The sequence below is a fragment of the Manihot esculenta genome, chromosome 4 (assembly GCF_001659605.2).
Source record: "Manihot esculenta cultivar AM560-2 chromosome 4, M.esculenta_v8, whole genome shotgun sequence".
Taxonomy (NCBI): domain Eukaryota; kingdom Viridiplantae; phylum Streptophyta; class Magnoliopsida; order Malpighiales; family Euphorbiaceae; genus Manihot; species Manihot esculenta.
The window spans coordinates 29030916-29057135 of record NC_035164.2 but is presented as its reverse complement, the minus strand read 5'-3'; the positions used below and the strand labels follow the sequence as shown (position 1 = coordinate 29057135).

Below are 26220 nucleotides of genomic sequence, written 5' to 3'. Positions count from 1 at the left end.
TATAAAAATAAATATGCATAAAAAATTAAAGTATAATAAAAGTAAATTAATATTTCTAATATTTTAAATTAACGGTTATAAATATTGGATAATTAAATCTAAATCACTATAATTTATTATATTAATTATTGTGATAATTTTAAATTTTTTTCATTTTTTACAAAAATTAATTTTCATACTTCTATTTTATATAAAACTAGAGACTCTTTTACACAGCTCTTTTTCCTTTATTTTTAAATATTTCGTGTTTTGAAATTTTTTTTTTATTGTTCTCTTAACATTAGTGTAGGATACATACATGACTGTTACAACTTTCGCAAGCCAACTCGACTCTATAAAAGTTGGATGAATAATCATTTTTGGTATTCTTTCATTTAAATTTAAAGAGAAATCATTTTTTTTTCAATAGTGAAACATATTTAGAAAAAATAAAATAAGATGCTATGATTCAATCCATAGTTTTAAGTGCGAAATCTAAATATAAAAGAGAAAATGAGAATATATAAAAATATTAATTTTATAAAAATAATTTTATATTATTTTATATGATAGTAATATAAAAAATTTTAATATTTGTGTGATACGTGATAAAATGTCTAATTTAATAATAAAATATAAATATAAATAATTTATAAATATTTGCATATAAAAATAATGATAATTTTTTTTATTAATATTACAATAAAAAATTTATTATTTAATTATTGTAATATAAAAAAATTTATTAATTTATCTCTTAATTTTAAAAATACATTAAAATATTTTTAAAATTTTATTAGTTAATTTTATGTTAATTTTAATTGTTAAATATTATAAAAATAAAAAAATTATTATTTAATTTTTATGATATAGTAAAATTCATTAATTAATTAATCAATTTTAAAAATATATTAAAATATTTATGAAATTTTAAAAATATAATAATTAATTTTTCTATAAATTTTAATTAGTAAGTGTTGTAAAAAAATTAAAAATATAATTAATATATAAATACTAATTAATAGATATTTTTATAAAATTAACGATTAATTAATAAATTTAATAATATCTAAATAAATGAAAGTACTAATGAATATATTTTTTAATATTTCATGGATATTTTAATGTAATTTTTAAAATTAAAAAATTAATTAATAAATTTCCTATTTTATAGAAATTAAATAGTAAATTTTCTATAAAAAAATTTTAAAATACCATTAATATTAAACAAAAATATTTGATTGACATTTTTATAAAATTGAGAGACTTTTAATATATTTAAAAAAAAATGAATTTCGTCAATGAACATAAAATTTTAAATTTGTTAATAATAATCTAAATAAAAATTATAAAAAAATGATTTAATAAGATATGTAACTATGCGGTAAGGTAATAAAATTTACAAAGCTTACCGTAACTATGCGGTAAGGTAATAGATTTTTTATATATATATTTTTTAAAATATAATTAGATTATAATCTTTAAAAATTTAATAAAATTTTCAATTTAATTTTAATATTTTTTAAATAATAAATAATTCAATTTTTAAAATTTTATTTTATTAATAAAATATAATGGACCTTAATTTTAATTTTCTTAATTTTTAATATGTATCAAGATATTTTATACTAATCTTACATTAAATATTTTTTTATTGTATAAACTCAACCTCTTGACTTCTAAATTTCTTAATTTCCAATTTATATCAAAATATTTTATTGTAGTTATTTATTAAATATTTTTTAAGCTTATTAAAATAAGTAAATTTAATACAACTCAATAAAAATTTTATAAAATTAATATTTTTTAAATATATTACAATAAAAAAGATATATAAAATAAAAATAAAGTACAAACACTTAAATTAAAATAAAAATATTTAATAGAATACTGCTATAATATGTGAAACAATTTAATTTTAAAAATTTTATTTAGTCAATGGAAGAGTTATACATTAAAATTTATAATTAGATAATAATAATTTATATGTTATATTTTAAAAATATAAATTTTATAAAAAAATAATTATTTTAATAATATCAAAATAATATTTAATATAAGATTGTAATAAAAAAAATTTGATATAAATTTAAAATTAATAAATTTAGAAGTTAAAGATTAAGTTTATAAAGTATGAAAAATATTTAATATAAAACTGTTATAAATATTTTGATATAAATTAGAAATTAAAGAATTTAAAATTTAAAGAGTTAGGGGTTTCTATAATAAATAAAATATTTAATATAGTACTTCTATAAAATATTTTAATATATATTAAAAATTAAAAAAGTCAGTGGTTCTTTTACATGACTAACACTAAATTTAAAAAAATAAATATTTTATTAATAAATAAAAAATTTAAAAATTAAATTATTTATTATTTTAAAAAAATTGAGTTATAAATTTTATTAAACTTTTAAGAAGCGATGTATTTATAAAGTGCAGTACTTAGATTTTTTTTTTTTAAATTAGCTTACTATATTTGTAAAATGCGGTACTTTTTTTTTTAAAACTACCTTACTATATTTATAAAGTATGGTAAATTTTATCAGAAATAATTTTTTTCTAATCATAATTTAGGAATTATATTTGTTCTTTTACTCTTGTTGGAAAACAGCCAAAGTGGATTTTTTTTTCCTCTTCTACTTTTAATTCATTCAAAATTTTTAGATTCTTATTTTCATATAAAAAATATTTAATTATTACAATTATATGAAATTATTGATTTAATGATCACTATATTAAATAAAAAATACTAATTTATGGAGAGATACAAATATGAGATCTTATCAAAACATATACATAAAAATCTTTAAGTAATTATACTTAATTGAGTCCCTTCTCTTTTTATAATAATAATAATAAAAATAATTGATACTATATAACAAAAATATTATCATGAGATAGTTTAATGTGATAACGGTTTGGTGAGCTAAAGACATAGTCTATTATGAAATAAGAAAGATTCGGACACCTTAATATTTAAATTATTATTGAAAGACTCGCTCATTTCTTAATATGGTGAAATTCTGTGCGAAATTATCGTTATCAAACATGACTTGATATATTTTTATTATACTTATGATCGCAAAATTTTTACATAAATAATGGATAATATCTTGTATTTAGCAAACGGTTAAATTACTGTCAGATTATCAGAAAAATATCATACTTATTTTAATTTTCTATAATATAAAAAGAAAAAAATTACGAAAATAAGGTACGTCATTTTTTAATACTGAAATTCTAAGTATTCCATTCTACTTTCTCCTATTAAATTACCACGTTGAAATGATTACCGTGAACATCCACCACCACCTCACGTTATCTTTCTTGTACATTCTAATCCATCACAATTCGGTTCTATTCCGACCAAATCATTAATTTAAGTCCAAACTATATCAATAATAATAATAATAATAAAGTTGGAAAGAAATTGAATTTGAAATTTCTATTTCGGAAAAATTGTTTAAAAGAAGAAGAGAATCAAGGAATAAACACAATTAGTGGAATCCGAGTCAATAATCTAGGAATCCAACGTGTGTACATATAAGCAAAACCAACAGCATATTTACTAATTATGTTGTTATATTTTAGAAAATTATATTATACTTTTATACATGTAGAATCTCTTGCCCTCGTGTTATCTTATCAGCTTCCACTCCTTGCATGGAGGACCTATCAAATCAAACATACTCCAATCTATTAAATTACAAATATAAAATAAAATAAATGGACTTTGAGGTCCATCAATTAAAAAAAAAACTTAAAAAATAAATGGATGTCATGAGTTTCTATTTTTTGATCCAAAGGTTTAATATGAGATTTTAATAGGTTTCTAAAAACATGTAAATACTAATTTATTAATTAAATTTTAAATTTTTTTAAAAAATAACATATAAAAATTTAAAAAAAATCATTAAATCTAAATCATTAATTAATAGAGTAGCTATGAGTTTGTTTGATGCCTTATCCACATCTCCAAAGCCTTTACAAGCAAGAAAAGGTCTCAATTATTAGTAATAACAACTTATTGATAAAGTTATTTACTTTGATTTAACATAAGATTCTATATTGTTTATTTGGTCCATTGAATGGAATTATAAAGATGTATTTTATTTATTTAAAAATATTTTTTATTATTTGTTTCTTTAATTTAAAATAATTACACATCCAACAACACTTCTTTAATGTTAGTTTGTACATGATATTAATATAAATAAATAATACTAAGATATCAAATATAACAAATGATATGTAAATTATCATAAATCATAATACTGTAATTCTTATATTTTAAAATTTCAAATATCTATAAGCCATACTGTTAAAAAATTAAGTTAGATATCTACTATTAAATTTTATTAATTTTTCACTTCAAAAATCATAGTTTAATTTGTATTAAAATAATATATATATAATCGCGCTTAAAATATTATATATAGTATGGCATTATTAGTCATGATAATTTTTAGACGCAGTTAGAAATAATGGTTAAAAATTATATCCTAACATATTAATTTAATATAAATTAAATTATAAATTTTGAATGAGTGAAATCTTAAAGTATTATTTTATACTTTTTCTAATTAAATATCATGTAACTTTTAAGACTATGCAAGATCATCCCTAAAATAAAACTCTTTCATTTCAAAATTAGAAAAGTTTTCATATGAATTGGAAGGACCCATTTGATTAAGAGAGGACTCCTTTTGGCTAAAAAGGGAAATTGCAACCCCACCCATGTCCCTCTCATTGTCTCTGTTGGAATTTGATTATGCATATAAACAGAGCAAATGGAGCCCAGAGATCAAACCCATCTCCATTTAAAGATGCTCCCTTTAAAACCCTATTTTATTTTTAATTATTATTTAATCCATCTAATGAAACTAACTACTTTTTAATTAATTTTTCAAAATATAGGGATATATAATAAATTTTATTTATTTATTTATTTATTTATCATATTCTGCCTCTCAAGTGGATGTATTTTTCTTTAATCACTAGTGTGTTTGTCTGTATACTCGTAGTACCCCTTGTTTTCTGCTACTTTTTGAGTAATGTCGTTTCAATTGGCCAAAGGTCGCAGGTTGCAGTTGCTATTGGATAATGATTTTGTTTTTTTTTTTTTTTAAATAATTAATAAAAATTCTCAAAATATAATTTCATTAATGCTACTTTTCTCAAATGTGGTGGCTTATTTTAAGAATCTTTTCTTATAATAACAATATGTGTCTTTATAATAGCATAATTATAAGCACATGTCAAGAAATTGCAAAACCACATTGTTAAATACCTTATTTTAATATTTCCAAATCTATTGAGATTTCTTTTAATAATTATATTTTTCTTTCTTTAATTGAAAATTGAGGATTGAAAAATAAAATCTAAGACTTCTCTTAAATTTATTCAAATACATTTACCAATAGGTTTAGAGTGTTTTAATAATTACAGTTAAATAATATTTTAATCAGTTTTATGTATATTTTGATGGGAAAATATCCATAAAAATTTTATATTTTATATTTTTTATAATTATATTTTTTTCATAAAAATACTCTATATTAATAATATTTTAACAATAATAACATGTAGTATTACTACTTAATCTCTATATTTCTTGATCTTAAAATATATATTAAAATATTTTTGATATTTTAAAATATTTACTAATTAATTTTTTTTATTCATTTTATCATTAACTATTTTATTATTTAGTCTCTATGATTTTAAAAATTTTATTAGTTAATACTTTAAATTTTTTAAAAATTTACTAATTAATTTTTTTTATTAAAAGTAGTTTAGATTTTTTTTTATAATAGTTAACTGATAAAACTAATAAAAAGATTACTTTTTAAAACGTTAAAAATATTTTAATATATTTTTTTAAAATTGAGTGATGAATTAGTAAATTTTTTTATATTATAAAAATTAAATAGTAATTTTTTCTTTAATTCATTAGTATGAAGTAGTTTATAAAATATATTATAAAAAAAGAAAAAAGAAATTGTGGGCCTTTAAAATTACTTGACAAAATTTAGTCTTAATACATATACCATTCTAGTTATCATAAATTCAAATTAAACCTCATAATTTCTAATTATATTCATAGAGTATTTCAATTGTCTAGTTGATGATAAACACACTCTCAGCAATTATAAATCATGGGCTAAATTGAATATTTTTAATAAGTATAAGGATGAAATTGATCGTATAATTATCGAGTTTAGTAAAAATATCATTAATAAAATTAAAATTATGTCTAAAAACCCTAAACTCAAAGGTATTGTTCAATGAATTCAACCCATTATGACTATGAATTCAATGATAGATGTAACAACAAAGTGTTGTCTTCAAATAATTTTAGTTTGATAAGCTAAGAAAAGGTTTCTTTCAAGCAAAGAAGTTCATAAAACAAGCTAACAACAATAATAGCATAGGTTAAAGCAAATGATGAGCTTCGGTTCAATAATATTAGGTATCTGTAAAATTACAAAACATATCCAAAACTATGATGCATGTAATATGATGACCATCGGGCTTTCATCACAAGAGGTGAGGCTTGACCCTGGAGAAGGATACGGGCCCAAAGCCCATCAAGTCATTGGCAGGGAGGTCGGCCCAACATCGCGTGATCTAGTTTTGCGAAAAGAGGCGGACCGACCTGACTATCCGCGCGGGTCTACCCATGAAAAATTCAGTCCGGAGATATGGTGTGAGTAAGAATAACTAGTCCAGTCATTTCGCAGTCTTAACAGCACGTGTGTTAGGAGGAATTAAATGGCCGTCTGGTATATTGAGGTGCTCTGACACGTTTGTATGTACGAATCTAAATGATAGAGACATGTAATACTGTAATAGAGAAGCGGTTAGACGTCATTAGTAGACAAAAGAAAAAAAGATAAAACGGAAGGAATATCTTATTTCTCACGCATCGTAACAGAGAAGCGATTAAATATCACTGGCGAAATTTACACACACCGTAAAATCTATTTTCTAAATTTTAAAATATCATAATGCATTTAATGAAAAGTGATAAAAGTAAATATAAAGCAGCAACTATAAATTATTATGATTGTTTATGCTTTTACCGTTAAATATAAAATAATGATTTAATCACTTTTTTGCAATGCGATTTATTAGGAGAGAACACTGAAGGAAAGTGAAAGAGAGGCAATATTTCATTTCACAATCATTTCAATCAAACACCAATTAACAACCACTTGTCTTCAGTATGCAAAACCTAGCAAATTTTAAGATTAAAGTGGCAGATGGGATTCATAAATCCAGAAGGAAAGCTACACAGAGAAAGCTAGTCTCTCTATTATTAAAATTAATGGTGGGGTCCAATCCACAGGGGCACATAGAATAACTGGAGAGCTGGTGGGTTATGTGGCAATTTCTTAGTTTGGAAGAAATAGGTTAATGACCTTTGGGAAATTGACTTGTGGATTAACTTTCCTCTCCACACTCTTGTAAATATAAGTCAAGTCCTTGTCTTCACTTCTAGAACTATCCTTTCCTAGATATTTTTTTCTCATAAATTAACTGTTAATAACTAACTCAAGTAACTAATACATTATCCATTCTCTTTTAGGTTCTATTTATTTTACACAACATATATATTTAATATATATATATATATATATATATATATATATATATATATATATATATATATATATATATATATAATTATCAATAAAAATAATTTTATGATTAAAGAAAAAAAATAGATGATTTTCTTATAAAATATTTTTTAAAATATTTTTCATCAAATAGTTTTTAACAAAATAATTTATTTTTTTAATTTAATTTTAATTTAAAAATTATTTTAATAAAATTTTTAAAGTGTAAAAATAACTTTCTCTTTTAAAAATATTTTTTTCATTAATTAATTTGTCTAAATGTTCTAAATGACAGAAAATGTAATTTTGTTTTTAACGAATGGATGTGGTTGGAGAAAAAGATTGTTACCCCTCAAATATTCCACAGGGATATTCTCCAAGAATGTGGTATATTTGGGGCAATAATTTCCGACAAAGCATTAAATTCAGTTTGGCTAATTTACTTGTTCATCACTTCTCTTCTGCCTGTCATTTTATGTAAAAAACATTGCATGGTGAATAGGATTTAGGAGTTGTGGGAATTTGGCAAAATAACCCATTTACTTGTAAATTTTCAGTAAATCAAAAGGATGGAATTTGGAATATAATACCTCTTTCATAAAGAAAATTTTAGAAAAAGTAAAAGGTAAATAAAATATTAAATAAATGAAAAATACCCAACATATTCCACTATCTATAAATAGCTACCTACACAAGTAAATTGTTTCAACAAGACTAGTAGCATTTCCCAGTCTTAAAAGCCAAGCCAAAACAGAGAGAACTCTGTTTCCCTGTTTGGCTCTGTTTCTAATTTTCTCTTTTCCCCTTTGATTCATTTTCTCTGTTTCCTGGGAGAATACTCTCACTTTTTGTATAATCATGATAGTTTCTAACTTTTCTCAATTCAGAGAAATGGCTGCAACCAATAATTTTCTTGCTTACGAATCCTCTTTTGAGTGAAATCCTAAATTCTCACCACCTCACAACTGAATTCAATTCTCTATTTCCATATTCAAATGGGTTCTTTCAACATCATCAACATCAAAGTCGAGAAGGAAAACGCAATGAAGAAGCATCGCCAGCTTCAGAAGTTTGCAAACTTGTTCAGGTTCATAGAAATATGTCTGATTTTGGCCTTGATTTCCAGGTTTTCTGTTGGACTCCCAGTTGCTGTCAAGAACTCCACTGAATATTTCAAGGACATAACAGTCATCCTTTTAAGCCCTCGCTTCGTGTTCATCCTTGGAAATGCCATAGTCATCACTCTCTTTGCAAAATCAGGTCAGTTTTCTGGTCAAGATCCTTCAGAAAAGAATTCAAGAACAGATCTTTATGAAGAGTTCGTTGAAAAGAGTGAAAGGAATCAAATCATGCAACGATACGAAGCTGGAAACAGAGAAAAACAGAGCTCCTGTGTTGAGTGTATAGTCACTGAAGCAACTTGTACTTCTGTGGAAAGCAAGAATTATCAGAGAAGTCAGTCAGAGAAATTAGACAGGGTTACCATTAACAAGCCTTGCATACAACTGAGGAGGTCGGCGACCGAGAAATGCAGGGGAAGTGCAGATTCTGGCGAGGGATGGGTGAAAGTTTCATATCCTGAGGATAATATGAGCAACGAGGAGTTCAGATGCACAGTGGAAGCTTTCATCGCCAGGCAAAAGAGGTTCAGAAAAGATGAGGAAAACTCTATAGGCTAGAGTAATATAAGCAAATCCAAGTTTCTGTACATTGCTAGATTATTAATGCAATGTAAATTTTCAGCTGCTTCTTCTTCTTCTTTATTTCCTTCCTTCTCTTATATGTTTGGAGGTTTTTTTTTTCTTTTTTTTGAAGGGAAGGATTGATTTTTGTAACTTTTTCAGCGAAGCCAAATGGATGCCAGAGACAAATTGATGGCAATAAAATTTTTCTAGAGAATAATATTATGAGGATATGGAGTATGCAGATAAGGGAATTTTTCAGAGGGCAATTACTAAGTTGTTGCCTTGAACGGATATGGCATAACTTAATACCAACAAGTTAAACCATGTTAGTATGAAATTCTGTTTATTCAACAACAAATACTTAGATGTCCACCAAAAAAAAAAATTCAAATGCTTAGATTCTGAAATTGCCATCTGGGTTCGTTTGCTTTGAATCCAAACACTTGGATCAAAAGGACAAAAACAAAATAAGAAAGCAATATTTTTTATTTTTGACTGGTGAGTGGTGAGGCCTCCCATGCAGAACAGTGACCAATCTAGAGCAGCATCTTTGTGCTTTGAGAAATTTTAGCATAAAAGCAGAGACAAAGGAAATGGCCTAAGGGGATAAGTTCCATTAGTGAGTAGATGGTGAGCTGGGATTCATTCATTCATGCCATATTCTCAATTTAACTCTGAATTCCCACACTGCTTACAACATATTCTTGCAGCTTTTTATCACCAGTAGATTTTTCCCTTTTTTTTTTTATTTTGCTATAAATATCATATTCTGCTTTATCTGGTCGAATTATTTGGTATTTTTTGGCATTATTGTTAAAATCTTTATTAAATATATTATTTAGAAAATATTAAAGTTTATCTAATTTTAAATTTAATATTTTTATTTGGAATGTCTAATTTTAAAAAAATTTATGTAATCTTAATTTTATTATAAAATTGTTTTTAAATTATATTACATACTATAAAATTAAAGTAATTTTTTATTGCATTTTTTTTCTTGAAAATCATGTTGGAAGAGTTTCTATTATGATTTATTATTTGAAAATTTCAATAATTTTTTTTTGTAAAACTATGGAGTATAATTATATAGGAAGTTTAACAATTTAGTAAAACATTTTACTGTGTGAAAAAGCATAATTTTAAACTTTTGTATTTAAATAATAATAAATTGTAAAAAATATTTAATATTTTATTAATATATACTTTATTTAAATAAAAAATTAATATTAATAATAATTGAAATATAACATTATAATTTACAGATATTTATTAATGCATTTAATTTAATACAGAAGATTTCAAGTTTAACAATTCAATATTCAATTTCTTAAAAATTAAAAATAAAAATCAATTTATTATAATGATAAAGCATAAATAATTTTATAATTTATTACTAAAACTTAAAAAAAAAAGAGAAAAAACAATTTATAAATACATATTTTCTGGCTTCCTAATGTCTATGTCCTTCTGCTTAATTATCTAAATTTGAATGTGTTTTATTTTTTTTTTAAAGTAAAATTATTTATTGTATTAATAAAATTTCACCAATTATTTTAATAAATTCTTTAACTAAAATATCAACAGTTAGAATAGTATTACAATAAATACATATAACAGAAATATCAATTTTAAAATTTAATAAAAATTTATAATTATTTAAAATTAAACCCTACATAATATATATTATTTCTTAATTAATGATTTCGAGATTAAATTTAACTATGAAATAGCTTTGAAAGAAAGAGCACGGAGGTAAAGATTCAACCTGAGTTTACATTAGTACTAATAGATTTGAAATTCATGATAGTTTAAAAAAATATATATATATATTTTAAAAATTATTCTATTTGCTGTCATAATTTAAATATTATTTTTTTAATTTTAAATTATAAGTCAATATGGATCTATTCTGATAAAAAAATTTTGAACGCAAATTATGAGTGTCAGCAATTTACATATATTTAAATAAAATATTAGTTTGCATATACATTTCTGAATGAACAGATGTGATTTAATTTTTGGAGGTGGATTGATCCATATGTTCTATTTATTTTATTGAATTCATCAAAATAACCTCAAAATAATTCTATTAGATTTAATATATTCTTTTATATAATATACTTTTTTATTTTTATATAAATTTTATTTATTTAATAAGAGTTGAACTCAATTTAAAATTTTTTAATTATATTTTTGTTAAGGCTTATCTATAATGTATAATTATTATTTTATTTTTTTAATAAAAAATAGTCTATTCATAAATTTTTTATCAATTCTTATCGTCATGATTTTGATAAGACTTATAAATATATAAGTACCGTTAATTTTGTTGTTGATTTGCATAATATCGAGTGATTTTGTAAGCTAATTTGACATTGAAGGCGTTTAAACTAAATACCACACAAATTCAAAGGAAATTTAAGTCCGCGACATTATGGAGTGAGTTAATGAATTTTTCTTCCTTTTACTACATTTTGTTAAAAGGACCGAAGGCTGATCTAATTTAGATTTATGTCTTTTAAAAAATCAATTTTTTATTTTTTATTTAATTTGATTAACTTATAACTTCAGTTTGATAAAAAAAATTATTTAATTTTTATTATTTTAATTTAATCCATTTAGAATCATATTAATTTCGTATCTTTATAAATATTTTGAAATCAACTCTCGAATATTGATCGAATTAAAACGAGTCAAACCGATCTGCACCAAAGAAAAAGAGATTGAATTTGTTGATACTAAAATTCGATCCGGCACCTCAGGATGGAAAAAAGGCTTTAACCATCTGAAGTATGTCTATTAACTATTACTTTAATCAACTAAAAAATATATTAAAGTTCATTCTTTAAATTACATTAATATTAATTACTATAATTATGTTTTATAATGAATAAATAAAAATTATAATTTTAATAATTAATATTATTAATAATTATTTTATTAATGAAATGAAATTATATATTGTTTTAAAAGAATGCAGTTTAAGTTGTTGAATATGAAGCCTTCTAAATCTTAGTTTTTTTATAGATTAAAAAAATATAAATTTTGTTTATATTAATTTATATAATTTTAAAATAGTAATATTTATAGATAACTAAAAGTTTTTTACTTTATTTTATTTTGAAATTTAATATGGTAATAATTCATTTTATGATAGTGAAATTTTTTTTATTATTTTGTTATTTTTTATTTAAAAAATTAATTATTAATTTATTAAATTTCATAATTTTTATTCATATTATTTTTATTATTTCAAAATTATTATTTAATTTTTTACACTATAAAAATATATAAATTAATTATTATAATTTTATTTTATTTTAAAAAAATCTCTTAAAATATTATTTAATATTTAATAAAAAAATTAATATTTTTAAGACGAATATTATTAAAAAATTTAAAAAAATATCTTTTTTAATATACTTGAAAAGACGAAAAGGACAAGAATGTTGGGTACCTTACAGCCTCACCAACGTTTAATTGAAAAAATAGCCATATATACACAACCAGTTGCTGTGCACAACAAGAAGAAGAAAAACATTTGAATCAATCAATGGAGTTGGAGCAAGTCCTTCACATGAATGGAGGAGTTGGAGAAAAAAGCTATGCAAGCAACTCTAATCTTCAAGTCAGAATTGCTCTTATTAATTTCTTTCTTTTTTTTAATTCATATATATATATATATATATAAAATCACATGCTGCTACTTTTTTTTTTTTTTTTTCTCTTTCAGAAAACAGTGATATCAATGGTTAAGCCCATACTAGAAGAAAGCCTGTCGGAACTATATTGCAACAAGTTCCCAGATTGTTTGATAATGGCAGATCTGGGTTGCTCTTCAGGACGCAATGCTTTTCTAGTGTTATCTCAAATTATAGATGTCATGATAAAAGCTGCAGAATCCCACAAATCAAAGCAGCAGCCACCACCTTCTTTGCAAGCTTTCTTGAACGACTTGCCTGGAAATGATTTTAACACTTTGTTTAGATCTTGGCCAAGCTTTTACAGCAAGTTAAGGGATGAGAAAAGAAGCAAATTTGGTGGATGCTTTGTAGCAGGAGCTCCTGGTTCCTTCTATTCTAGGCTGTTTCCTGATAACTCTTTGCATTTTGTTCACTCCTCCTATGCCATCATGTGGCTCTCCGAGGTTCTTCATCTTCTTCTTCTTCTTCTTCTTCTTATTTTTACTCCATAAATTAGAGTTACTGTTATGTTGCAGGCACCAAAATTGTTGAACGAGGGCAACATATGCATGGCAAAAACAAGCAATCCTGCTGTTTATAAATCATACTTGGAACAATTCCGAGGAGATTTCAGAGTGTTTCTCAAGTTTCGATCGGAAGAGTTGATCCCCGGCGGTCGGATGGTGCTGACAACTATGGGCAGCATCAAGAGTGATGATCCTCTCACCATATGGGAATTTGTTGGGTTAAAACTCAATGACATGGCCTTAGAGGTATCAAACTCGGGCATTCTAGCTTGATTAATTTTTAATTTTACAATTTTCTGACATATGCACTCATGGCAGGGCCTAATTGAAAAGGAGAAGTTAGACAAATTTAATCTGCCATACTATGCTGCAACAGCAGAAGAGATAAAGAGAGTGATAGAGGAAGAAGAATCCTTGAGATTGGAGAGACTAGAAGCTTTCAAAATGGACTGGGATGCTTATATTAAGAAAGCTGATCCTGAGCTTGACAAGAAAGCAAGAGCAGCCATCTTTGCCTCTAGCATAAGAGCTGTGGGTGAACCAATTTTGGCCAGCCATTTTGGAGAAGCTATGATGGATGATTTATTTCGTAGGTTTGAAGAGGATGTGCTCCATTACAGGGACATCCACAATTGCCAGTACATTAATATTGTTATTTCTTTGTCCAAGAAAGTTTAATTTTACATGTTAGCTTATTTTATAAGAATCAGCATTAAACTGACGAAATAATTTGGTTTCAAATATGGACATTGCTGGTGGCAGAGAGTTCTGTATTTAGCTTCTTTTTTTTTTTCCCACTAAGACAAAAAAAGAAAGAGATAAAAAAAGGGGCGTATGTCAGGCACCGTTTTCAGGGAATGGGTGGGGGTGTCGCTGGCGTAACCCCTCCAGCGATCGAAAACAGATCTGATTACATGAATAATCCTTTACCGTATATTATAAAGTGGGTTGGGATTAGGTCTCACACAATCCGATACAAAAATACAAATCGAATTGGAAACGAATCCGTCATACCTAAAATTAAAATTGATCAAATAATTTTAGTTCATGAATTGGACCAGAATTATTTATTAAGGTCATTAAACCTGAACAGTTTTTATTTTCTCAATAACTAAATTTGTATTGTTTGATTTGGTTTCCTTATATTTTATTATAAAAATTAAATAAATAATGTATTATTATATGATTAAAATAAAATTATATTATTATTGGTCGATCTTAAAAAAAGCGAGATGATCGGAAATTATAACCAGTTCAAATTATTAAATTGAAAAAAATGGCTAATATAATGAATTGTTTTGAATTTAAGAATAGTTGTATAAAAATATGTACATTAATTTCTATAATTTTTAGCTTTTATATAATAAAATATGGAGTTGATTATCAAATTTTTTAAAATTTGACTAATACCGTCTTCACTGGAGATCTCACGATAGGTAAAATAAAAGCCTATTAAATTATATTTTTTAATTGTAATTTTTCATAAAATTTTGTCCTGTAATTAAAATGGCAAGTATTAATAGGCGAGTATTAATACAGAGCTGAGAATCTGTAATGTTCAAATCTTTTTTTTCATCAGTTAAATTAAATATTATCTTTATTAAATTTTATTATGTGATTATATCTTATTAATTTATTTTAGACTGTTATTGTAGTATATTAATTATAAATTTAATGTTTTATATTTTATTATATAGAATATTAATACTATTGTAATTTATTTTTAAAAAATTCAAACTTTTGGTCTAATAAAAAATAACCAAATTAAAACCGCAAACTCAGACCGTGTTGGACCGGTATCTTTTAAACTAAAATCAATTCAAAATTTGAAGCCTTCTAAACCAACAATTCTGACTCGAACGTGAATTGACACTGGCCTGCAGCCAAGTACAATTAGGTTGTCGATATTGGAAAAGGTAACAATCTAATATAAGAATATGACAAGTCCTACTATTGTCAGTGTAGGACGCTTCTCGCTCTATGTCACCCTTTATTTATTTGAATAAGATACCTATTGACATTAAAAAAATAAAAAAAATTTTAACGACATAATCCAATTCTTTAGATCTTAATATTATAATTTAAATTTTTAAAAAGTGGTTTCATTTTTATCTAATTTCAAATTTTAATTTGGGAGAATATATATAAGCCCACATGGCAGTACAATTGACATTCTTTGTATTCTTTATATGTGCATCCCAAATTATACGAAGACTTTTTCTTAAGAAGAAATAAATAAATGATTAACTAATTAAGCAAATGCTATCGTAAATTCAACAAAAATCCTTAAATTTATAATGGATTTCATCATTTATTTCATTTAAAAAAGAAATCTAAAATATATTTATGTAAAATAAAAATATCAGTTGTATTAACATGTGAGATTATCTCAAGATTTAAGGAACTGAATTAAATAGGAAGGTTGTTATGCTTTTAGATGTCAATATTCTCAAGATTCTTGATTACTATATTTTGATCAACCCCAGAAACCACGAACCCAAAACCACTAAAGTGGCCTCCTCCAACGTTCCAACGTTAAAATCTCTGCGGCGGCCTCTACAGTGGCCACGGCCATGCTTCTTTGTTCCATTGTCAGGGCAATTATCCCAAGTGAGCTCCGACCAAATCGTGAACCCATAATCCCACCCTACATGCTGGCATGCAGAGAGACTAATAAGGTTTCTGTTCCCTTAGCACAAAACCAAGAAATTACCTGAAGCTTTAATTGATAAATTGAAATGGAAGTTTTATCTCAAAGAGAAGTACGAATTTGGTATACACATTCCTGTGACCGAGTATAGGTTCCACGACAAAAATGGACCCTTGAGAAATCTGAAACTGAAAAGAGCAAATGATCAGGAAATTTCATCCAAGGGATCTGCTAATATTTAGCAGAGTACTGTACATACTGGACCACTGATCCCTATTTGGTTCAAACCCTATTTTTTAAAATGTCTACTTCTCAAGAAGTAATAGGTAAATACTTCCAAGAAGTAACTTATTCCCATATATGTAAGTTACTTTGGAGGAAGTACAGATAGTTTCTTTGAATTTCTGAAAAGTTTAAGTCACAAATACCAACCAAACTGAATGTATTACTTTATGAGAAGTTGAAGTTCCCAAGTTAACTTATACCTAACCAAACTGGGCCTAAAAGTAACATTTTCCCTCATCTGGTGCAATTAAATTCGGTGTTTTGATGGGTTTGGCAAATCTCATAGGCAGACGTGAATCTCGTTCCATATGTAAGAAACAGCAACTAGCAATTGGGGATTAGGAATGTAATATTAGAATTGCTTTAACAGCTTAGTTTTGGATTTGGCACATCAATGAGCTGCATTAAGGATGATTTAGTTGAAAGAAATAGCATCAACGTTTTGACGAGTCATGAACAGAGTTCACATAAATCATCAGCAGGCTACTTCTGTCACTTTCAGATGGATGCCCCAAGTGTTGAGGCTAAACTTAAGTCGAGATCAGAACTCCAGAAGATGCCCTGGAATACTCGCATCATGTCTTTCTGCTTGGATCGCCAACAAATAACCCAAATTTGAATAACGCAAACTTGAACAATGTAAGAACCTTAAAATAGGCCTTGAACAACGTAAGAACCTTAACAACTTTGCTCATCCATATATAAAATCTCAAATAATCGTCACTAATTGAACAGTCCAAATCCAATTCATTCCAAAAGCAATGTTATTAGTATTTCTGGTAATAAAGCTATATTTCCCAAGTAAATAAAGGAAAACTAAGCTCGTAGAGCAACAAATTCAGACATCCTAAATCACAGAACTAAAGGATTCTCGCTACATAGATATATTCAACTAGCAAATTTGTATTTCACTTGTTCACACTCAAGCAAGGTAAGCCTTCAATACTTGAGCCTGAAACGTAGAAAAAAGCAAAGCTTCAGCTCATAAAATTCCGTAATAATGCATTTCATTTCTTTACACCAATGCTAATCAGAACCTAAGACAACAGGACATTGTACATTTCATATCACAAATATATGCATACCGAGTAATCTAGCACGTGACATAATGGTGAGGGAGAATAAAAAGAAGCAATGTAGAACAAACCATCATTCCTAGAAGGTGATATGAGTGCAGATACACATACCTGCCTCAAAACTACAACCAATTTGCCCAGGACCAACCAGAGTCTGAGTTCACTGAACCTTTCAAGAAACTTTATACTGCCATTTTCATTTCAATTTTGCGGTGAGGATCATAACCAATTAATGTGAAATCGGCTGCCACAAAAGAATCTATGTTCTTCTTCTCAGGATTAATCTTCAAAATCTGCATGAAAACACTTGTAAGAGAATGCAAAGAGTTAATAAACTTGAATTGCTGCCATTGAACTAACTGGAAATGGTTTGGGCAGTTTTTGAAGCTGCTCCTGGAGAGGCCTGATATGAGTGCAATAAACATGAGCATCCCCAAACACATGAACAAAATCACCCGGAACAAGATCTGTTCAAAACAAAAGATAATTTGAATAGATTTTTACACATGATAGTGATACTAATGTAATTGCAAACTATTAAAGAAATATTTCTTTTGACCTCAGTCCTAGTCCCCTAAGGCCCAACATCATTTCCATAAAAATCTATTTCCTAACTTTATTTGTTACGATATCCCCTTGTAGCAATTCTACAACCGTCTGCATGAATAATTCACCCATAAATGGAATGTTCTTAGTCCAAAACCTGGTATAGGTATCTGCATCATGAGCTAAACATAATTTACCACCGGATGCAACATCAAAATATGATTTTCACCTACCAAGTTTCAGTTTCCAAGACTTGACCATCTGTTATTAGCAAGTCTACCAATCACTAAAAATAAAAATAAAAATAAAACTAACATCTGCACAGTTCCATCAACTCCAATAGGCACCCAAACATAACTACCTGGAGGCGTGGTACCAAAGTGTCTTGTGACTCATTAATTATCAGATCTAAGCCTAAGATGTTCCCACCTAAACATTGATAATTCTTCAAATTCAACAAGTAACATATTAATTGGTTAATGATTTTCAGAATTCACTAATTCAGAGAGAATACATACTACAAACATGAGCAATCATGCATGTCAAGAGGGCATAAGATGCGACATTGAATGGCACACCCAGGCCCATATCAGCAGATCGTTGATACATTTGACAAGATAACTCCCCATGGGCTATATAGAACTGCAAAATAAAACAACCAAATTAATCAAATGGAAAGGAAATCACGAAAGATACAGGCACCCTGGCGCACTACTAACTTGAGCAAACATATGGCAAGGAGGAAGTGCCATCAATTTGAGATCAGAAGGATTCCAAGCTGAAAGTATAATTCGACGATCATCTGGATTATTCTTAATCTTGTCAATAACATCCAACAACTGATCAAATCCTTGGCCAGTGTAGTCAGCATGCATGTCAATATACCTGAAAATTGTAATCCATGTAAGAAAAAGAAATGAAGCTGGAACTCCTCCATGAACCTAGGTAAACTTAGGTAAAGAAATCCATGAACCTAGCTCCAAAGTGCCTCCATTGGAATCCATAAATAGGTCCTAAGTCAGCCTCCTCTCTGTCCTTCAACCCAACACTAAAATTGCAAATACAAAACCATCAAGAACTGCATGTTAAATACCATTTTAGCCTATAAGAGAATAGATAGTGATAGTCAGTACTCACCTATCGAGGTACTCTCTGGATGCATTGCCATCCCATATATGAATGCTCTTTTCCTGAAGGACCTGTACAGTACAAAAAAAATTAAAAATGCAGGTTACATTATTGTGCTCTTGTATCTACACCTCCAAGGGTCATTTTAGAAACCTCATAGATATGAGATGAATTCATTTGGCAAGCCACAGTATTTGAAAGCAGAGATTTGGATGAACATTTTCAAATAATCTAACTTGATATTCTAAAGCAATATGGGAAAAACTGGGACTCTCATGACATAGAAATGCTTGAATGTGTATTGTACAAAACCTAGAAACTGGAGCACTACACATCATATGTCACAATAAAATAAAATAAAATTATCAATAATAAAAAATTGATTCCTCACTAAATCTAATTTACAAATGGCAACTTCCGTAGCCAAGAACACAATAAAAAAGAAAATTTTAAAATGTATGGAAGCTTACATTCCATTTAGAATAAGTAACAAGTAAACAAAGCCCTATTTGAATGAGGAAAAACAGTATGAATCAGCTACTTCATATGGGTTTTCTTTTATAAAAGCATGGGAAGAACCAAAATTAATACTCTCCACGCAATTCAATAAAAAAAAAAAGAAGACAAACATACAAGCCAAAGAAGTATGTATTGTGTATATATATGTATGTTTGCATGTGTGTGTGTGTGTACATAAACATGAAACATAGAATTGTTATATCATTACCTTGGCATTAGTTGAACCGCTAATGAACCATAAAAGTTCTTCAACAACCCCTCGCCAAAATACTTTCTACAAATCAATGATACCAACATAAGGACAAAAGTGACCTCAAGTTGAATCTTGAAACATTGAAAATTATAGGCCAGAAAGGGACATGTATACAGAAGAACAAATTCAGTTGCAGCAATAACAACAAATAATTTAAACAACCTTTGTCGTAAGCAGGGGAAAAGTTTTGCGAAGATTGAACCGCATCTGTAATTTAAATTCAAAAAAGAAATCCATTATCCATCCACCCCCATCAGTAATTAAAAGAATAAATTATTTAATGAAATGGAAATAAATAATTAATGGTTCAAATTACCTGGCAGCCAAATTTTGATAAAGTACCAGTTCCAGTTCTGTCATCCTTCAAATTGCCACTTGAGATGATGTCTTGAACAAGTCTAAGATACAAGAACTCCTCATGTCTCTCAAAAATCTTTTTAGGAAGGAAAGAGAATTCCTTTACCTTGAACTTACTGTTTTCTGAACCACTATCAGAGTTCAGACCATTGTTTTGACTATGGGGTTCAACTGCAAAACTCCTCACTCGAACATAAGTAGCAAAGCAATATCGTATGTTGTTTTCCACCATTGGGAAGGATGAGTACCAAGGTTGAAAGAGAGAGGAATCAATTTTAGGGATAAAAGTATCACAATTGATCTTTGTCTCAATTTCTGTAATGTGGATAGCATCACATCCAGGAGCATTCAGAGCTTCCCTGTAGAATAAGACAATCAAATTAAAGATGCATGTAGAAACAAAGAAGAGTTAACCCAAAACGTAGAGGAACAACAAGTACAAACCTTAATATTTGGCCACCTCCTATTACAAAGACTTTCTCAATTGACAGACAATATGGTGATGCAGCCAATAATTCCAAAGCAGAACTCAGGCTTCCACACATCAGAACATTCTCAGCAGTAGCAATATCAAAACTCCGAGATCGGGTCAGAACAACATTAAGTCGACCACACAGAGGGCGATACTCAGGTGGAATACTTTCCCATGTTTTTCTACCCATTATAACAGCATTCTTTTTCCCAGAATCAAAAGTAGTAAGAGTAATATCCTTGAAAAATTTGAGGTCAGAAGGCAATTTCCACGGTAGCTTCCCATCCTTTCCAATGCCCATATCACCAGTTGCAGCCACAACAACTTGGTAAGATCTTTCCGGAGCATGCTGTATATTGGCATTGCCATCAGGAATACTTGCCTTTGAATCACCAGTCATGATGGAAAAGAAAGCCCAGCAGAAATTTCTTGATGATGCCTCAGAACTAACACCGCACACCCAAATTTTGTGGAAGTGCGGTAGAACCTGAAATTGGTAAGAAAAAGAACTACTTCTCAACGTTTATGCAAAAGACAACACATCAAAGACCATAACCCACCTATCTATACAAGGTGGGGAAAAACAACTGACCTGAAAACCTATTGGAGTGGCAAACTTCACAAGCTACATTACCCAGCAGAATACCCAAAGAAAAATATCATAATATTTAAATATATATATTGATAATACGCCATAACTTTTAGCTCTCATCTAATATTAGAAACCCATCATGTAAACTAAACCAAGAAGCCAGCAACACCCTACAGGCAGCATCAAAGGAATATAAGCATATGATGAAAAAAGTTGTAGTTACCCAGAAAGCCTACTCCAAATTAAGAATTTGCCTTTCCTTTTGTTTGCAGTAAAGTTTCAATTCGGCATTTCACCAAAAAATAAAAGGAGAAAAAAAAAAAAAGCGAAATGTCATAGCAACTACTACGTTCAATAATACAGCAAACCATAATTCTTATTTGAATTGAACACGATTTTTGAACATTTTCTACCTGTGGAAAATTAATAACAAGGAACTACAAAATTAAAGAGATTACAAACCAAAAGGTCAAATTTTCACACGATCTTCTCTTCAGTAAAAATTAAACCATAAGAAGAAGAGAAGAAGAAGAAACATCACATACTCCAAAAGTACAAAAAAAAATTTTTAAAAATGCATCAAATGAACTCACCGCTCTGATACCAAATCGAGAAATCTTGAGTTCGGAAAACGTACAAGCCGACTTGAAAATGGAAAATCAAAACGATCTGAGCAAGTGTGGAGCAAAATTCACCTCCTAAAATTAAGGGTTTTGGTGATAAAAAAAGTGTGGATTGTGAGAAAAGAGTAACTAGAGTAGAGGTGTAAGAGGGAAATAGAAATGCAAGAGAATTTTTTTCTTCACTTTCAATGTGCTGCTTTTTTCTCTTTCAAACAAACAGAGGAAAGGATAAAGAAAATCAAAAAGCGCGGTTTAGCGGAGTACCGCCAAATCCCAAATTCACGAGGGGATAAGCATGTAATGCAATGTTCACACGTGTGAGTTTTCTTGTTTTTTTTTTTTTGCTATTCTTTTTGGTTAAAAATGCCCTTGGTGTTATCAATTTTTACAAACGAGTCCATTATCCGTTTTTATTTTTTACATGACTATAAAAGGCTTATAAATACATCAAAAGTTTAGAGCCCACAGAAAAAGCATACAATACAAGATCTTTAGGGCCAAAAAAGATAAAAAAATACAAACCAAACGCTTCAAATTCTAAAACCCAAATTTGAAATTCATGATATCAACTCGGTTCTGCATAACAAATAAGTGTTGCCTTTCTTTTCTTTAAACTTTTTACTCCCAAGGCCAATAAAACTTATAGGATAAACTGTAATTTAGTCCCTCTAATTTAGTAAAATATAATCTTTCGTCTTTCTATTTTAAAAAATCGTCAATTTAGCCACTATAATTTTTAAAAACTATGTCATTAGTTCCTCCCGTTATATTTTCAGTTAAGTCACCGTTAATCTTAGTTAAAAGAGTAAAATACCCATAACAATTTCTTCTCTAATACTTTTGACGACTTTGTATATTTTCTTTCTTTTTTCATCTCTTTCTCTCTCTTGTCATGCAAACATTTGGGGCAGAAGAAGAATAGAAAGAGAAAGCAGCAGAAGAAGCTCGTGAACATCTCGAGACTCTGGAGATTGGTCTTCAGAGGAAGCATCAATTTTGTTATCATGATCCTTTACTTAAACTAGTATTTGGACTTAGGGAATCATTTTGGTTGTTAGATATTAAAGCATTTTCTCCCAGCTTTAATACAGTGCCAACCCCCAGACAGTCTATCTGGCCATTCTGCTCAGTTTGTGGCCTTTTCTTTTTCTTATCCCTTTTCTTTTCCTTTATTTGAGAAACATTTGATTCCAAATTACATTCTGCCACATCTGACCCTAAATTATTGTTGATAGGATGATCTCCACCTATATTTCCATCCGAGGGTATAGTTCCCATTGAACAAGATTTATGTGAATAATCACAATCTAAAACATCAACCTCACTCAAATGACCAAACATTTCACTAGAGCTCTTTCTTTCCTTCTCATCCTTACATGTTGTTTCTCTCACTTCCTCAATCTATGGTACGCTCAAACTCGACATCAATGAAAAACTGCAACAGCAACAAAATGCCGCAACAACAGAAGAAGAACCCATCAAGGAAATAGTTTCAGAGAGTAAGAAAATGCAGCAGAGTTCGCCTCCTTAAGAAGATCCAGAGGTTATTAATGCTTGGGAGCTCATGAAGTATCTTAAAGATGGAGGAGTACCCATTTCGAATCATCCTAAAAAAAGTCTGAATCTAGAGCTTTACTTCATGGGTTTGCAGATATGATGCTAGAACTCCATTGAAATTCTTAAGTGCCACAGTTTTGCCGAATAGAGATGAGTGAATGGGCGAGAGAATTGATATTTTAGTCTTTTAACTTAGACTAACGGTGATTTAACTGAAAATCTACCGGGAGGGACCAATGGCATAATTTTTAAAAATCACAGTGACTAAATTAATAATTTTTTAAAACAGAGGGATAAAATGTTATATTTCACTAAATTAGAGGGACTAAATTACAGTTTAACCAAACTTTTTAACTTGTGAATGTTATATTCTCTCTATTATCAAACACATACCTTAACAAAGTTTAAGAAGTACCAGAGTGTAATAAAGCAAAGACGAAAAGTAAATCTCAAAACCCAAGTATCCTCAAATCGATAAAAATAATGACCAAACGTCTTAAAAATGAAAAGTTCTTCCTCAATCAAATCAAGCTATTTTCTTCAAAACACAGGTGAAACTTCAAGATTGTTAATAAAATCTGATACCGATTCTAAAACAGAAAGTTTGTGGTCGCCAATATGCACGCAAGTCTCAAAACACAATAGAAATAAGGGATCTTGCCATGAAGCTTCCTTACTAAAAAATAAACCAAGAAATCACAACGAAACAATAAAAAAATAAAGAAAAAGAATATACACCTCTTCACTGAGGTGAGAAGGCGACTCACACAACAAGTGAAGGAGAAAAGCAGCTTTCCTAGACAGGAAAAGTTGCGATTCCGCAAGGTAAATAACTTTTCCCTCAGAAAATTTTTTAAAAAAATGAAAAAGAAGTTCTCTCCAAATAGAAGAGAGAAACCCTTGTCCATTCTCTATTCTCTTTCATCTTCACTAATAAATTATATTATACTTTCTCCGTCACTTAATTTTTGTTTATCTTTCTTTAATCGTCTAAAAATTATTTTTTATTTTTATTTTTCACTATAATTTTATTTATAAAAAGTTTATTAACATATTTTTTAATATTTAATAAAATTTAATATTTTTAAAATATATATAATTAGAAAATTAATAAAAATATTATTTTTTAAATATACGTACACCAAGTAAAGTGAATAAAAAATTATGAGATGGGAAGTAAGTTTTATTTTTATTTTAAAAATTATTTTTAATTATATAAGGTAAATATAAATAAAATGTATATGTTAATATAGTAAACTTCAATTGGACTAGAATCCAAAACTTCAAACTCATTGAAAAAACAAATTTTCTTATTAAATTATATATTATTTTATATATAAAATAATACAGAGGCTACATCACTAGAATAATATTACGGATCAATATACTGTGATATTTAGTTTGAACACGTTTAAGCCAAATCAGCTTAAAAAATACTCGATAATATGTAATTACAAGTAATCTTATTATTTAAAATTATGCAAGCCAATAAATTGTATATATTCATAAGTCTTATAAGGAAATGTATTTATCATAAAAATTTATAAATGAACTATTTTTTATTAAAAAATAATAAAATAGTAATGGTATAAATACATTAATAACCTTCGCATCACAAATAGTCGGCTGAAAAAGATCTACGAAGGGTGAAGTACAACACATAGGCTCATCTACGGTAGCCAACTGCACAATATCTTCATATGACCGATTAGTCACTCCCTTTAATAATTTTAAAAATAAAATGACTTGTGATAAAAGAAGACATCAATATGTCGCATATGACTTGTTCGATTTTTAACTTTTTAGTAATTTATATTAATTTCTCTAAAATCTTAAGTATTGTAAAATTATAATTTTGACATCTAATTTTTAAGTTCCGACACTCATTCACTTAAACGGTTGATGTCCTCGTCAATTAAACTTATTGAGCGGCTTCAATCTTATGCTAGATTGACTCTTGCCCTCAATTTAATTTATTGAGCAAATGTCTCTTTTATTTCTTATGCACAAAATGGTTTGTTGTTGTTGATTTCGATCTTGCTGAATAAATTATTGAAAGATTATAATCATGATTTCTGAAAACTCTATCAATATTTGAATCTTCCATTTGCAAAAAAAGAATTTAAATAAATTTTTGTAAAATTATTTATGTTAAAGGAGGAAGAAATGAATGACTTACCATGATTGTATTTAGTCTCAAGTATTAAAATGTGATAAAAAAAAAAAGCTCAAATCCTCAGAATTACCACCATCTAATCAAAATAGAGCAATTCCCCACTAATAAGTGTAATCACACACATGAATTATCCTCTAAATTTTACTATAATTAACAAATTGATTCCAATATTTTTGAAATCGAATATTTAAATTTCTATATAATCAATATTCATTTATTTTTACCGTTAACAATGAATAAATATTTTTATTACCTTTTAAATATGTAAAATATACATTAGTCATTAAATTTTAATATAATTAATAAATTAATCATTATATTTTTAAAATTAAATACATAAATCTATCCGTACATTTAGATTTTAATATTTTCATTAATTTATTATCATTAAAAACATGAAAAATATATTTACTATCCCTTTTTAAATTAAAAATATTAAAAAATTAAATTTTATCTATTTTTCCTTCGTCTATTAAAATTTAAA

General features: G+C 27.4%; 3 protein-coding genes across 3 annotated transcripts; 2 read left to right on the top strand and 1 right to left on the bottom strand.

Annotated features, from left to right (window-relative positions):
• Window positions 1-8308: 8308 nt before the first annotated feature.
• On the top strand, window positions 8309-9365 carry LOC110613232. Its single transcript, XM_021754255.2, has one exon. The coding sequence runs from the start codon at window positions 8603-8605 to the stop codon at window positions 9284-9286; it is 684 nt and encodes a 227-aa protein (XP_021609947.2). The 5' UTR covers window positions 8309-8602; the 3' UTR covers window positions 9287-9365.
• A 3450-nt stretch (window positions 9366-12815) lies between these two features.
• LOC110614162 (S-adenosyl-L-methionine:benzoic acid/salicylic acid carboxyl methyltransferase 1-like) lies at window positions 12816-14257 on the top strand. The gene is made up of 4 exons (XM_043956275.1): window positions 12816-12920; window positions 13026-13439; window positions 13512-13748; window positions 13821-14257. Exons 1-4 carry the CDS (start codon window positions 12846-12848, stop codon window positions 14178-14180), a joined length of 1086 nt encoding a protein of 361 aa, XP_043812210.1. The 5' UTR covers window positions 12816-12845; the 3' UTR covers window positions 14181-14257.
• Window positions 14258-17156: 2899 nt separating this feature from the next.
• Window positions 17157-22270, bottom strand: LOC110613044 (bifunctional dihydrofolate reductase-thymidylate synthase 1). The gene is made up of 12 exons (XM_021753962.2): window positions 21974-22270; window positions 20761-21275; window positions 20276-20675; window positions 20122-20166; window positions 19915-19980; window positions 19197-19258; window positions 19033-19107; window positions 18779-18944; window positions 18578-18701; window positions 17874-17980; window positions 17625-17806; window positions 17157-17389 (listed from the first exon to the last, which is right to left on the bottom strand). Exons 2-11 carry the CDS (start codon window positions 21186-21188, stop codon window positions 17696-17698), a joined length of 1584 nt encoding a protein of 527 aa, XP_021609654.2. The 5' UTR covers window positions 21189-21275; window positions 21974-22270; the 3' UTR covers window positions 17157-17389; window positions 17625-17695.
• Window positions 22271-26220: the final 3950 nt, after the last annotated feature.